At 40.3% G+C, this 15,763-nt stretch overlaps 1 protein-coding gene across 1 annotated transcript; it reads left to right on the top strand.

The window, feature by feature from the left end:
* Nucleotides 1–5,040: 5,040 nt before the first annotated feature.
* On the top strand, nt 5,041–13,966 carry ACTR6 (actin related protein 6). The gene is made up of 11 exons (XM_056508906.1): nt 5,041–5,335; nt 6,004–6,121; nt 7,760–7,828; nt 9,177–9,300; nt 9,901–10,036; nt 10,124–10,180; nt 10,847–10,945; nt 11,121–11,199; nt 11,889–12,060; nt 12,624–12,762; nt 13,550–13,966. The coding sequence occupies exons 1-11, from the start codon at nt 5,268–5,270 to the stop codon at nt 13,677–13,679; spliced, it is 1,191 nt and encodes a 396-aa protein (XP_056364881.1). The 5' UTR covers nt 5,041–5,267; the 3' UTR covers nt 13,680–13,966.
* The last annotated feature ends 1,797 nt before the right edge of the window (nt 13,967–15,763 follow it).

The raw sequence follows: 15,763 nt of genomic DNA, 5'->3' as shown, positions 1-15,763 counted from the left end.
ACACGGACACACGTAGCGCCAGGGACAAGGGCAGTGGCGCCTCCGCCCTTCGCTTGCTCGCAGAGCCCTGCCCGCCTGCCCAGCATCTCCGTCCCCATTCAGCGCTCAAAGCCTCTGTCCGCCTCAGCCCCAGTGCTCGCCTTTTCTCCGCTCTTTTCCTCCAGCTGTTTCTTTCATCCCTCTCCAGCCCTGCCACCTCCAAAACTCTGGAAGCATGTCTCTGCATCCCTGCCTGTGGCTCCATTCTCCCTCCTGCCTGTGGAGCATATCCCAACACCATCACACCTTTGCCTGGGCCTCCCCTCGACCAAGCCAACAGACAGGACAGCTGCAGCTTCTGCAGCACCACACGAAAGGATGAAACAGAAACTTACTATGCTATTGGCAAGAAATTCACATGTGTGTACACACACACACACACACACACACATATATCCCATATACATATATCCCATATATCCCATGTTGCTCAAAACCAGAGACTTGTAAAATCAGGCTGTTCCTCAGATAATCACATTTTGCTGGAAAGTACACAGCCTATGAGTTATTTTACTTTCAAAAGAACAGCCTCTCCTGCTGTAGCAGAATTTCCAAGTCAGTCAAGAAATGTATATCTTATATTAGTTTTGTTTGTCCAAGTAACCCTTTTCCTCTGGCACTCCCTCATTCATAAAAAGCTTCTTGAAGAATTTCAGTGGTGGTAACCAAGTAGGCTAAAAATACTAACTGGGAAAAAAAAAATATCAATCAGAAAACTAAAATGTTTTTCAGATGTGACTTCCATATGCAGAATGGGCCTCTGTAATAAGAGTCTTGAGCTGCAGAGGAAAGACATCAGATACTATTTTCTCTGCTTCTCATATACATAATATTAATAATTTACCAGCAATGAACCAAAACCCCAAGGACCTTTAAGTCAGAAACATGAAGCAGTAATAGAAAAATAGGTCAGGAGATGAACATTTCCAATTGATTTTCCCAGACATTTAAAAATCAGTCCGTTGTGTAATACTGACCTCGTTACATTCTTAAGGAGATTTATAAAGTAGGAATTAGCTGTGCATGAAGCCAACACTTTTATGCCTGTTTTATGTTCACTTTTCTCAACTAGGAAAAAGTCTACCAGTATCATGGAGAAACAATAATCATCGTGATGGGTCAGCTTCTCATCAAAAGAGAAAATACAAGGTGCAAGGAAAGCAAGACCCATGCCAAGTGTTCTCTTTCAAGTACAGCTCTGGAAGAACAGGGGAGGTCCTGAGGCTCTTCACTGATGTCAGAACTGAAAACCAGAAATATTTCTGTCCAGCAGGACTGATCTGAATTGTGACCTCATGTTGTATCCCCATGTCCTGGAGCATACTGCGTGGAGGAATGGAGGAAAATGCACAGATCATACCACACCATACCCTCCTCACCTAGAAGGGAATTAGAAGGGCACTGATTTTCCATGTTGATTTTAGACCTTCTCAGTCACCACGGAACTGCATGGTGTTCTCTGGACTGTGTCTGGCCCTTGCTAATCCCACCAGTCCTGATCCTGATTGTGACTTGAGGATTGTCTTATGCTTCATTGTCACGTTTGCTTGATAGCCTGGGCTCTGGGCTTCACTTCCACACCTGTCTGCCTTGCTCCCTGGCTGGGGGTGGTGGGACAGGCCCTGACTAGCAAGACCCTACCCTGGTGGCCACAGTAACCTCCACAGCCCTCCTAAAACCTGGATTCTCTCCCTCTCAGAGCAGCTGGCACTCATGTCACTGAGAAAGAACCCCACTTGTAAGCCTATCCAGGATCCTGAAATAATCTCAGAGAAAAAAAATTGTCCTGTATTTGCCATAAGTATTTTTAGGGCTTATTTGTGAACACAACAGGATTTGTGAATTCAACAGGACACCCAAGAAGCCATGTATGTAGAGTTTTCCATCAGGCAGTCACCTCTACCACCAGCCTGCCTTTCACCATCACCCAAATACAGGTTAGTGAGTACAGTCCATTGATGTAAAGTTCAGGATAACAACCCCCAGTGCCAAAGGGTGTAGTAACTTCTTCCTTGAGGATATCTTTCTTTGGATACTCAAAATAACCTGGAAATTCTGTACTTGGCACCATTGTGTTACTGAAGCTGCTCATTCCCACAGGCTAGAGCCAAAAAGCACCTGTGCCTTGTAGAGGGTGTGCAGTCACTTTGACTCTCTTACAGTTTCATGTGTTCATGGGGATTTCTTAACTGTAAAAACTGGAATGGAGTTGAGAGAAAAAAAACAAAAGCAACTGGAGCTCAAGCAACTTCCGAAACATGAAGGTCACAGAATTAAAAAATAAAATTGTTTTTCCCATTAAATAAAGTAGTAGGAGATGTAATAAGAGAACTAAAGAAATTTGAGCTAACTTTCAGTGAGTGCTTTGTATCATACTTGTAGAATGAAAAATCTGATATGCCTTCTTATGGATAATGCAAAAGATAATGGCCTGCCTTCAAATGCAGATGTACAAGGCTTTTGTAGTCCGACAGACCACACAAAATATCAATTCTCACTGTTGTAAGGTGCAATGTACAAGGTTTGCTACCATATGGACTTTTGAAAGTCCTATTTAAGTGTCCTTGCTCTGTGGCTGACTTTGTGTTAAGTACTCTAACAACAGAAATTATTATCAGAAGTGCCATTGGAATACATGGGTGAATGTGTAAACAATCTCAATAAATATGTATGAATTGCCCTCAAGTAGCAGAGACAGTAAACATACCAACTTTAGTTCAAAGAGATTTGAAATATTTATGTGTATCAATCATTTCACATAAATCTAAGTGGACTCTTAAAATCCTGGCACTTGTCCTGCATCCTAAAAAAAAAAGAAAAAAAGCAAAAGTAACTCCAAATCCAACACAAGTCATTGGATGGTAATAGATGAAGCATCATAGAGCTGGAGCTAGTATTTAGAAGGGAAAAAGTAATTTACTAAATTCTGCCTTTCACTTTTATTTTCACAAGGCAAAAGTTAGCAATAGACATTAGGATGTTCTGAATCTAAACAGTTATTCTCTTATATTAGTAAAAGGATAAGGTAAAAGTTATGCAATCTTAAGAGTAGTATTTTATGTTTATCTTTAACACTGAATACCTAAATAATTTGCTACTATTCTAGATTTTGTGTAATTTGGATGCAAACCCAAAATTTACTATGAGTATACCTGTCAGTAGGCAGAGAAGGAGAACAACCTACAGGGCTCTTTAAAAAGCACTCAGAAGCTCCTGAACTTGAAAAACAGGCTTTTGATAATTCCTGTGACCTCTTTTGAATAATCATATAATATATCTGCTAGAGTCAGGATTAAGGAAGCTGTCCTTAAGACACACTTGCTTTACAAGTACATAAAGAGGATTTGTCTAAAAGCAGATTGCCATGTGTTCCAACTAACATCCTGGTTCATGGAATGACATTTTATATTTGTTAGGCTGAAGAGTCATCATACAGAGTAGCAGTTATTTTTAAGTTAAGGAAAGTCAGTTACACACAAATACAAAACTTAAATGTTCTTTCTGTTTTACTGGAATACAAAAAAAGAAACTAGTGACAGCAAGTAAAACATACAAATAGAGCAAAATTCATCATCAAGACAAGTGCAAGGTGCTGCACCTGAGGTGACATACCCACAGAGCCCAGTGCAGGCTCAGACCTGTGTGGCAAGGAAACAGCCTCGTGGAAAAGGGCCTGGGGTCTGGATGGACATCAGGCTGAACTGGACTTAGCAGTGCACCACTGCAGCAAGGAGTGCAAAGCAGAGCCTGGGCATCCACACAGGCATTGCTGGCAGAGACAGAAACTTGATCATCCCACCCTGCTTTGTGCATTTCAGGCTACACCTGGATCAGTGTGTCCAGTTCTGTTCCCAACAATTAAAAAAAAAAATTATGGACAACTGGAGAACATCCAAATTAAGGCCATAAAGATGATCAAAGATTCAAGAACACATCCTGAAGAAAGACTGCAGGACTTTGTTTTTTCTGCCCAGAGAAGCTCAGGGGGACCTTATCACAGTATTGTGGTACTTAGAAAGTAGCTACAATGATGGAGCTCTCTCTTCACAAGAAGACAAAGGGCAATGAGTTGCACCAGGAGAGCTGTCATCTCGATGTAGGGAACTTTTGCACAGTGAGAAGAACCAATCACTGCAAAAACCTCTCCTCAAGGAGCTCCCATTACAGGTTTTCAAGATGGTGTTGGGCAGGGTGTTAAGATTATCCCATCATGGTTCCCTTTACTATGAAAGGTTGGACCAGATGATCTTTCAGTGCCCTTACACCTGGTGCTGTTCTATGGTTCTGTGATTCTATAAAGGTGTGTGTTATATTACACAGACTTCAGTAAAACAAAAGCTGGCCAGGAACTGAGAATTCCAACAGCACTGTTTTCTATACTATTGCTAATAAAAGTGTTAATTATGCACGTTTTGAGAAACATTCTAGATGAAGGAAGATTGTAGTTAGTTGGGGGTTGGTCTCTTCTCCCAGACAACCAGGGACAGGATGAGAGGACTTAGTCTTAAACTGCAGCAGCAGAGGTTTAGGTTGTGTATTGGGAAGAACTTTTTTGTTGTTGCTGTTGTTTCACAGAAGCGGTGATTAGACATTACAATGGGCTGCCCAGGGAGGTGGGGGAGTCACCATCCTTGAAGGTGTGTTAAGGAAAGGCCGGGCATGGCACACAGAGCCATGGTATAGCTTACATCCTGTTCAGTCATACGTTGAACTCAGTGATCTCAGGTCTTTTCCAATTAATTGATTCTGTGATTCTGTAACGGTAAAATAATGCTGGAATTTACAGTTGTCTCCCTTTCCACTGTGTCACATTCTTGCCGTGTTGCTGCGCACTTCTCAACGGGACTGTCACCGATCACCTTCCTGCCGAGGCGCGGGGTTCCCGCACCGCAGCATCCCGGCCGAGCATCCCATCCCGTCCCGTCCCGTCCCGTCCCCCGCCGCCGGTGCCGCAGCGCGCGGCCGGCCGGGCGCTGTCCGCGGTGACGCCGCCACTCCCCGCCCCCCGCGTGACGAGCGCTGCCGGGTCACGCCCGGCCAATGGCGCCCGCAGCTCCGCCCGCGTCACCGGCAGGGCGCGCGCCCCGCGGCAGAGGCGGAGCGCTGCCGGCACTCCCGCGTCCCGCCGGGCCCCCGCGCGCTGCTCCTCCGCTCTATGGTCACCGTAGAGATCCACGGCGGTGGCGGATCAATACTGGGACGGCGGCGGCCGTGGCGCCGTGGGGAGCATGGCGACGCTGGTGCTGGATAACGGCGCCTACAACGCCAAGATCGGTTACAGCCACGCGAACGTCAGGTGAACGGACGGGACGGGGCGGGGCGGGGCGGGCCCGGGCGTCCCCTCACGGCTTCTCCGCCGCCGCCGCTCCCCGCCGGCCCCGCGCCCCTTCGCCGCTCACGGGCGCGCGGGCCCGCGGCGCGCATGCGCTGTACGCCGAGAGGCGCGGCCTGGCCCCGCCCCGCCCCTGCGGCGGCTGCGGGCCCCGCCCCTGCGGCGCGCTCCGCTGTGTCACACCGTGCTCTTCTGTGTCACACCGTGCCCGCCGTGTCCTCCTTCTGTGTCACACCGCGCTCCTCTGTGTCACAGCGTGCCTCTTTGTGTCACACCGTGCCCCTTTGCGTGACGCCGTGCCCCGCCGTGTCCTCCTTGTGTCACACCGCGCCCCGCCGGCCGGGCTGTGGGGAGAGCCCCTGGCGCTCTAACTGTGCCGGGGGTGGCGGTTGCGGCTCAGCGCAGCGTTCAGCGGTGGTGGGGGGTGGTGTTTGGTTTTCCAAAACGTGTCTCGTCTGCACTGGACTTGGCACAAATTAAAGATTTCCCTCATAACTGGCTCCAATTAATGGACTAAAGTCAAAATGCAGCAGCAAAAATACTATTGAAAGTACTTTGTTTATGAAAGTGACACAAAGAAAGCGAATGTGTCTCACACCATGTTTAATAGGAAACTTCCCAATCTTTTCCAGCGTTATTCCCAACTGTCAGTTCAGGTCAAAGACTGCACGCTTGAAAACCTTTACGGCAAATCAACTGGATGAAATTAAGGATCCCTCTGGTCTTTTTTACATTCTTCCCTTTCAGAAAGTAAGTATAAACCTTCAGTCTAACATTACAGCCAAATTTAAATCGTTCTAAGGAATAGTTTTCATACTGTATCTCCCAGCTCCAGGGTTATATGTAGTGTCATACAAGAATCAGTCAGCAGTGCAAAGCATAGAATTGTTTAGGTTGAAAAAACCTTTAAGATCATCAAGTCCAAAACCTAGCCCTGCACTGTCCAGCCCATCACTTAGCCATGTCCCTAAGTGCTGTAAATACTTCCAGGGAGGGTGACACAGCCAGTTCCCTGGGCAGCCTGTGCCAGTGGTTGACAGCCTGTTGGTGAGAAAATATTTCCAATCTAAAATTCTCTGGTGCAAGTTAAGGCCATTCCCTCTGGTCCTGTCACTTGTTACCTGGAAGAGACCAACCACCACCTCACTAACCTCACCACCTCCTTTCAGGTCACAGCAGAGAGCAATAAGGTCCCCTTTGAGCCTCCATTTCTCCAGGCTAGACAGCCTCCCTCAGCTGGTCCTCATAGGATTTGTTCTCTGAACGCTTCACCAGCTTTGTTGCCTTTCTCTGGACATACTTCAGTCCCTCAGTGTCTTTCTTGCTGGGAAGGAGCCAAAACTGAAAGTAGGATTGAGGGGTGGCCTCACCTGTGCCAGGTGCAGGAGGGCAATCCCTGCCCTGGTCCTGCTGGCTGTACTAATGCTGACACAGGCCAGGGTACTCTTGGCCTTCTTGGTCACCTAGGCACATGCTGGCTTATGCTCAGTGGCTGCCAACCAGCACCCCAGTCCTTTTCCACTGGGCAGTGTCCCAGCCACTGTGCCCCAAGCCTGTAGTGCTGCATGGGGTTGTTGTGACCCAAGTGCAGGACCCAGCATTTAGCCTTGCTGAACATCACAAGATTGTCCTCAGTCCATCAATCCAGCCCATCCAGAAATCTTTCAGAGCTTTTCTACCCTCCAGCAGATGAACAGTCCTACCCAGCTTAGTGCTTCCTGTGAACTTATGGAGGGTACACCTCAATACCTGATTCCCTTGTCCAGGTTTTGATAACAGGGTCCCCAATCCTGAGCCCTGGGTACACCACTGGTGACAGGAGGCCAACTGGATGGACATCCAGCCAGTCTTCTATCCAGCAAAGAGTTCACCCATCCAAGGCATGAGCAGCCAGCTTCTCCAGGAGAATGCTGTGGGAAATGGTATCAAAGACTTTACTGGTTTGGGTAAAGTCCAGGTACACAACAATCACATCTGTTCCCTTCTCCACTCAGTAGGTCACCTTGTCATAGAAGAACAAGTTAGTCAAGCTTTAATAAACCTGACCTGATCACTTGTATGTCCTGTACCTGCTGGGTGGTGGCACTCCACGTAATCTGCTTCATAATCTTCCCTGGCACTGAGGAAGACTGACAAGTTTCTGCCAAAAATAATACAGAAAACACAATGTACATTGTTTTTGTAGTGCAGTAATCAATGTATCAATGGGGAATATTTGTAACATACCTTAATCCTATGTTGCAATTACTCCTTAGCCTAAAAATGTAAATTTAGAAATTTTAACTCTCAATTTTTTTATATTACCTGTCCCAATTGTTTGTTGTTTGACTTCTTTTTAAAAGTATGATTTTTTCTAAATAGTGTAAATATGTTTCTGAATTCCTACAGGGTTACTTGGTGAACTGGGATGTTCAAAGACAGGTTTGGGATTATCTCTTTGGAAAAGAAATGTATAAAGTAAGAGCCTTTTCTTAATTAGATCTTTTGTGTAGATGAAATACTGACTAATGGAATTAATGGGTGATCTTACTGTTCTCTTTGAAAGTGCCTTCAATTAGAAATCACAGTGATTTAAGTTTTTGCAAACATTTATGAATTCTGGAGTTGAATTTTGAAAAATATTTAAATTTTTTAGTTTTGTAGGTATGTACTGATACTGAGTGCAGCTCACATAAAAAATTCATACCAATATAACTTATATATATAATATATAAGAGTTCAAGTTAATAAAAAATAATCACAGACACATACAATGTAGTTAAGAGATCAGGAAATACCTAATGTAAAAGGGAGGGATGAGCTGGGTCAGCAGGCCAAAATACATACACATTTAGTAATCATCTTTGGTTAGCCATTTTCTATCTATGAATAACTTAAATGTATAATACATAAATATCTGATACTTTATTTTTCATTTCACACAAGCTGGATTTAGTCCAGGAAGTGTATTAAGACTTTCCTTTAGTTTTTTTGTTTGTTTTAAAAATACAATGTTCTCTGTAAATTCTTGAGTTTTTTCTAACACCTGCATACTGAGAATGAAAGTAATGCTTCAAATTAGCTTAGTCTCTGTACATTTTTATATTACAAATATAAAGTGCTGGCTTTTGATATATAAATTTCATTTTAGTTTTGGAACAGTATTCAACATAGTCATGATTTTGAGAATTTGTTTTTAATTCTTCTTCACAAGTGAAGACTACAGAGAAACACAGCTGATAATGTTTTTAGGGCCATATCCAGTTATGATTGAAGTAACCCCATGAAGTCCTCTCTGAAAGAGTATTTGAGATACTAGTAAATGTGGAAAGTCCAGGATCTTTTGCTGGCCTCAGTAGAGGTCATTGGGAGTTTTATTATTGATTCTTCACTGTACAGGACTTTGGTTATTAGACTAGTAATTCTGTGGTGCAAGTGCTGAGCTGTCAAGGAGAGTTGTTTTTCTCTAGTTGACAGGATCCATGTAAAGTATTTTAAATTAAAATTGTAGTGTATCGTTGTGGTGTCTCTTTAAAATGTCTTTAAAATGTTGGATTACAATTTTTAAGGATGGGAACAGAATCAGGATATGTATGAAATTATTCCCTTCTATTATGTTTTTTACCCATTAATTAGCTAAACTTGTATCACTGCTCATGAAGCCTTTAAAAAAGCTAAAACATTTTAAGTCTAGCTTCTACAAACAGATATGGCAAGTGGTAATCATGTCTTCAGATTTACATGATCTTCCACTGCTGCAAAAGATGGTAAGGAATTACTAATTTCTACATTTTATGCAATGACAATCTTAATGTGTTTTCCATAGGTGGATTTTGTAGATACCAATATTATTATTACCGAGCCTTATTTTAACTTCACTTCAATACAAGAATCTATGAATGAAATTCTATTTGAAGAATATCAATTTCAAGCAGTTCTTAGAGTCAATGGTGAGTATGTCTCCTTCTAGTTTGCATTTATGTATTTTCCTACTTCCTAAAGAGTGTCATGGTATACAATTACAGGAAATTTGAGGAGAGTAAGGATGACAGAAATAAGAGATGGATTTTGAAACAGGGTAACATTTAAAGAAATCTACCAAAAATTTGCATGAAGTCTTTGATTTTTTTTCTTTTTTTAGGGGAGTAGGATTGATTTTTTGTTTGGTTTTGTTATGTGTTAGCAAATAAAATGCAGCATTACAATTAAGAAATGTATTGTGTCTCATAGGGACTGTGTGAACAACCATGCCACCCTTCTGAAACATAACTGGACATAGGATACTCTTTTAGATAAGTTTGATAAGTTTGAAACATGATCAGTATGATTAAAGAAAATGGAACATGGACTGGAATTCCTGAAAAAGATTAAATAGGGCCATATATAACACTTAATTCTATCCACTGCCAAAATGAATTAATGCAGTGGTTTATGTATTGAGGTCTGGAAAGTCTGTCAAAGGCATTTAAAATATGAAGCAAGTACACCTTCATATCACTGTAAATTCTAAATATTCATATAAAAATGGAATTAAATTTTTTGTATTTCAGCTGGAGCTCTTAGTGCACACAGGTATTTCCGGGATAATCCATCTGAGCTGTGTTGTATCATCGTGGATAGTGGATACTCTTTTACCCACATTGTACCTTATTGCAGAAGTAAAAAGAAAAAAGAGGCAATCATCAGGTATACTGCAGTATGTATTTTCTAGAACTGTGTGCTGTGCCTGAAGTTAATAATGACAGAGTTCCTCATGTTACTCTTTTTCTGTAGGATTAATGTTGGAGGGAAACTCTTAACAAACCATCTAAAGGAGATCATCTCTTACAGGTAAGCACACTAATTTTCACACTGGAACTCGGTATGAAATTAACTAGAAGTTTACAGGGTATTCTTACTGGGTCTGTGAATTATAGATTAAATGCTGTTTAAAGGAGAAGATAATTTTTTGTCTGTTATAACCTTAAGATCAAGATGAATTAAGAAGAGCTTAAAGCCATTGAAGAATTAGGCTGTTATTTTTCAAAGTGCCAGTGCTTTTGAAATTGTTGAGGTTACCTGTGTGTTCACAGTTATACAAGTCTTAGCATACTTTGTGAGGTGTCTCAGTAGATCATCAGTCAGTTTGCTGACTGATTGTATCAATACCACAAATAAAATGCAGTAGGATCAACTTTTCATTTGGATCCTTTAGGATGGAACTTTATCTAGGTAAAGGTTTTCACCAAAGAGCTGCTGGCAGGATTACATCTGTGCTTGTTAGCAAGGCAATGGGCAAGTGCAGGTTAAGGTATTTACTGAACTGTGAAACAGGAAGATACTAATCTCCAGTAGGCCAGGAATGCTTTTGTAAATTGAATACAAATTTAGATACTGAGATAGTAGCTTCCTGTGACTGAAAAACAATGGTTGCTCAGTTCTAGTGGAAAACTGGACAGGAAATGGAACACTTAATTATTCTCAAACTTCTGTGGTTTTGGTTTTTGTTGTTCACAGGCAGCTACATGTTATGGATGAAACACATGTAATTAATCAAGTGAAAGAAGATGTGTGTTATGTTTCACAAGACTTTTACAAAGACATGGACATTGCCAAGTATGTATGCAATGGCACTAAATGTAAAAGTTGGTACTTCTGAATAATCTGTACAAACAAAATTGTACTCTTAATCAGAAAATTTTCCAATTAAACTACAGAAGTGTAGTCAGTATAAAATAGTTGGAATTCAGAACTTGTACTTTATTCTGTTGAATTTTACATTCTTTTTCAGATTGAAAGGAGAGGAAAATACTGTAATGGTAGATTATGTTTTGCCAGACTTCAGCACAATCAAAAAAGGATTTTGTAAGGTAATGATAGTTCTGATTTTTTTTTTTACTGTTCCCCTGCACAAATCTAGTGGAGAGGTTAAAAATACTCCTTTTTTCTAATGCTGTATTGTAACATCTTTCTGTGCTATGCATTAATTGGTAAGGTTTTTCCTCGTTAAATTTGGATTAAAGCAAAATACTGTTTTTCCAGCATAGCACTTTATGTTCTATTATTTAACAGTTGTAGCTTTTTCTCTGCTCTGTCAAATAACTTATCCATGTCTTTATTAAGTATTTTAACATCGTTAGGAAATGTTTCTCTGCTTTGATGTTTTTTTTGTAAGTTTCTCTGAATTACATTTAAACACCCAAATAGGTTGAAAGTTCGAAGTCATATTATATAAGAGCCTGAAATACCAGTGAAGACAATTTAACAGTTTTTATCTCATTTACTGAGCCAGCCATAGTTTTGAAAGCAGTCCTACATTCTAAGGCCACTCATGCATACCAGTTTTACTTTGCTTTGAACAAAACTGCAGTTGGTAAGAGCAAAGTCACTTCAGATTTAATACCAGAGTATGCATTATTCTTAAAAGATTTGCTGATAGATAATATGACAATGGCAGCATACACTGCCTACCTCTGCAGACATGAAATAGATTAGCTGAATATTCTAGGATGTGATTTCTTTTCTTAAGCAGTGGGTACTATTCATGTTTTTAATTTAGCCAAGGGAAGAGATGGTGTTAAGTGGAAAATACAAGACTGGTGAACAAATACTTCGTCTTACGAATGAAAGATTTGCAGTTCCGGAAATACTCTTCCACCCTTCGGATATTGGTATTCAAGAGATGGGAATTCCTGAAGCCATTGTTTATTCTATTCAGAATTTACCTGAAGGTATATCCTGAAAGTATTTTGAGAAGGACAGGGGGTGGGAAAATAACTTGGTTTCATTTGGTGTGAAACTGACCAAAAGTCAGTAATATAAGCATCGAAGAGTAAAACCTTTCTGACTGCTGTTTGTCAGAAGTAATACTAAGGCTTTCATTTCATAGATTATGTACAGGTAATTATTGTTATCATTACAAAGAAGACTTTCATAGGTTTTATGATGCCATGTAAGTATGGCAGCATTTAGGCTATTAATGTACTCTTAAAAAACCTGTGCCACTTAAAATCCCTTTTGAAAGGGGAATTGTGCTGGCAAGTGTGAAATTTAATAAAATACAAGAAAACAGTAGCTATCAGAGCCAAATTCTGAAATCGGGGAGAACACAGGGGGATTGATCACCTTCTCATATTTCTATTTAACTGATATGCTGATTAGATGATCATAAAGTTTTTGTATGCATATTTCTTAATTCTGTTCAAATTCATAGCAAAATTGGAAAAATCACCACCTTTAATCTTTAGATATATGTTCTGTCTGTTAATTACAGTTTTAATTAATTATTTTACAGAAATGCAGCCTCATTTCTTCAAGAACATAGTTCTGACTGGGGGAAACACCCTTTTTCCAGGCTTCAGAGATCGGGTTTATTCTGAAGTTCGATGCCTTACTCCAACTGACTACGATGTTTCCGTTGTTCTTCCTGAAAAGTAAGTCTTAAACTACTAAATAGAAGGGGCTTCATATTTCTAGCAGAACAAACAATAAAGTAGGGTTTCTTTTGCTGATTAAGAAGGTAGATTGAGTAAAGGCATTAATTTAAATATTAAGTGAACAAAAATTGTTCAAGAAGGATGTTTTAAATCAGTGTATTTTCAGACAAACCAAATAAACTAGAGATACCTGCTTGCTCTGTACTTTAGCTAATAAAGTTAAGGAAGTGTTTTTAGGGTCAGCCTTCTTACTGTAAAGAGATAAATAATACTGTATTGTCATTTGGTGGGTATATAAGTATGTAAGATTAGAACTTAGTCTTTCACTTAGAATTTTTAGCATCTGAATGCTGCCATGTCATTATAAATGTAGAACTTCAAGGATTAGGAGGGAGTAACATCTTTGCAGAAGGAGTGGAGACAAAACAAGTATATTTTGAATATACAGAAAAAAAATCTACTTTTTAAAAAGTATTGTTAAGGAGTTTTTCAAAATATTATTTAAGAATTATTATATGTGGAAAATAAATACAAAGACATATCCATGTTGTTCCCTCTTCACACCTGCCTTCAAAGAGGCCTTTTTTTAAAAACCAAGTCAGCTAGCCCTGATAAAATTTCAAACTTTGTCTCATAACTTCTCTGGAGCTGTATGGTTTGATTTAGCAATCATAAATGTAGTTTAAATAGGTAAAGCTAAATAAAAGTCTTGGAAATCATCACTGCGTATTTCTATTTTAAATTAATCTATAGAGGAGTAACAATAACTTTGTTCATTTTCCAGCCCTATTACTTATTCTTGGGAAGGTGGGAAGCTCATTTCTGAAAATGATGATTTTGAAGACATGATAGTAACTAGAGAAGACTATGAAGAACATGGACACAATATCTGTGAAGAGAAATTTGATATATAGGTAGCATAGTTGAATATGTTGTTATTCCATTGATTTACTTAGAATGGAATTCTTTGAACTACAACCTCTTTTCCATCAGCTAGGATTGTGTTTTAGCTTTCCTGTATTGAATTGGGTTGAGAAAAAATAATTCTAAGAGTTTAGAAATAAAGTTTTACAAGTGTAATACTATGAAGTAATATGTTCATTGCAATTTCATTATGTTTGTATCTTTTCTGATAGCTTCATTGTATTTTTATTGCAGAACACCTCAGTGCATGAGGCAATAAAAATATCAAATGCTTGTACTGGTGTGATGGTAATACATTGTGAGAAGAAATGGGTTTGGTTTTTTTCCAAAATGAGTAGTATTCCCACTCACTAGCATTCCACTAAAAGGGCATTAAACACATCTCAAAATGAGTCTTTGATTTTGCGTTTCCTGAAAAGAAATACATGAGTTTCATTTTTGGTTATTTTAATGAGTAGCTATGAGAGAAATGTACTTGAAATATGACCAATGCTATTGACAATATGCTTAGGCTTTGAAAAAAGAGTAATTTGAACAATTCTTTTTCTGAAGGGTTTTTAATTTAGTAGGTTGAGGGGTTTTTTGTTTGGTTTTTGTTTTAAGCAATGCCTGAGCAAAAAAGCTTCCTACCACTCCCCTCATCTTTCTGAAAAGAAGGTGCCACAAAGGTGAACAAAGCTTGCAGCTGTGTCCTGGGTGATGACCCATCTGGGTCCTCTCCACACATCCTAGATAAACACAAATACCCCAGTCCTTGTTATTTCTGGCATCAGCTGTGTTACTTTGCCATCAGTCTGTGCAGTGTGGCATGCAGGAGTGGGAAGAGCCTGGGGAAGAGCCAGCTGGAAGGCTGGGAGGGCCAGGCTGGATGGGGGTGCCCCACCTGGCTTGCTTGCTTGCCAAGACAGAGACAGGTCCTCAGACAGGTGGATAATGGACACTAGAGTATCCTGTTGTCTCCTATATTCCCTCTCTCAGCTGCCCTAACATAAAACCAGTAAGTATTTGTAAGCAGCGCACTTACCTGGCTACCTTGCATAAGGGCAACATGGAAAAGCAGCCAGTGCTTCAGAGAGTGGGAGACAATCTTTCTTCTTGAATATAATCTTATTTACTTTGGACTGTCAGCTTGTGATTGCTTTCCTCTAGTCTAACTTGCTGAGAGGAATGAAAGGAGTAGCTTCTTCCTGCTGTTAGCAGCTCTGTGAGCCACACAGGCAGCTAGGTATAAAAGCATCAGACCAGCCCTACAAACTGTTGGGCACTGATTTTTTGACTTCGCGCACAACATAAGTCTGATACACTGTCATTTTGACAGCCACATGGAGAAACCCTTGTGTCCAAACTCTAGTTTTTTAACTAACTGCTTCATGAAAGTATCAGCATACTTTAAGCTGGGACTTAAAAGAAGAAACATACACATTCTCATGAAAGCACTAATGAACTTTTTCCTTGGTAAGAGCAAACATGAATGCTCTATGAATAGAAGCAAGCCTCCTTTGAAGGTGGCATCACTTGTGCTTTGATAAGACTGTACTGAAGAGTACCTCAAGTAAACTCTTCACTCTGAATATTCTCTACTTCAAACAAATACATACTGACAATTAATTTGCTAGCTCTATGCTAGAAATCATAAGCAGAAAATGACTGACAGGTCCCAAGTTTCCCTACCTCATGATTCTGTCTCAAATACAGTTAAAAATACATGACAGAACTTTCTAAAGCCCAATAAATTTTTTTATTTTGGAATTTAACTGAAAATCTTTAATCTATAGTTAATCAAACCTGTTCAATGGGCTGTTGGATGTAAAATAACAGGCTTCTGTCAACAGATTAAAGATCTTGTGACAGATCCTCATGTCAGGGTATGTGAATAAAACAGGGCTCTCAAGGGCTCTTCCTTTCCTTTGCAGAACTAGATTAATCTTAGCTTCTTGCTGCTTGGAACATTTCCTTACTGTTTAATACCTGATTCTATACCCCCTGAGCTGTCCCTTCCATATGAACACACTATGAAATGAAAGACTCATCACTTTTTATACAATTTTTTATTGTTTTTTAAATTAGCACAAGA

This window comes from Oenanthe melanoleuca, chromosome 1A (assembly GCF_029582105.1).
Source record: "Oenanthe melanoleuca isolate GR-GAL-2019-014 chromosome 1A, OMel1.0, whole genome shotgun sequence".
NCBI classification, from domain to species: domain Eukaryota; kingdom Metazoa; phylum Chordata; class Aves; order Passeriformes; family Muscicapidae; genus Oenanthe; species Oenanthe melanoleuca.
This window is presented reverse-complemented; position numbering and strand designations above follow the sequence as displayed.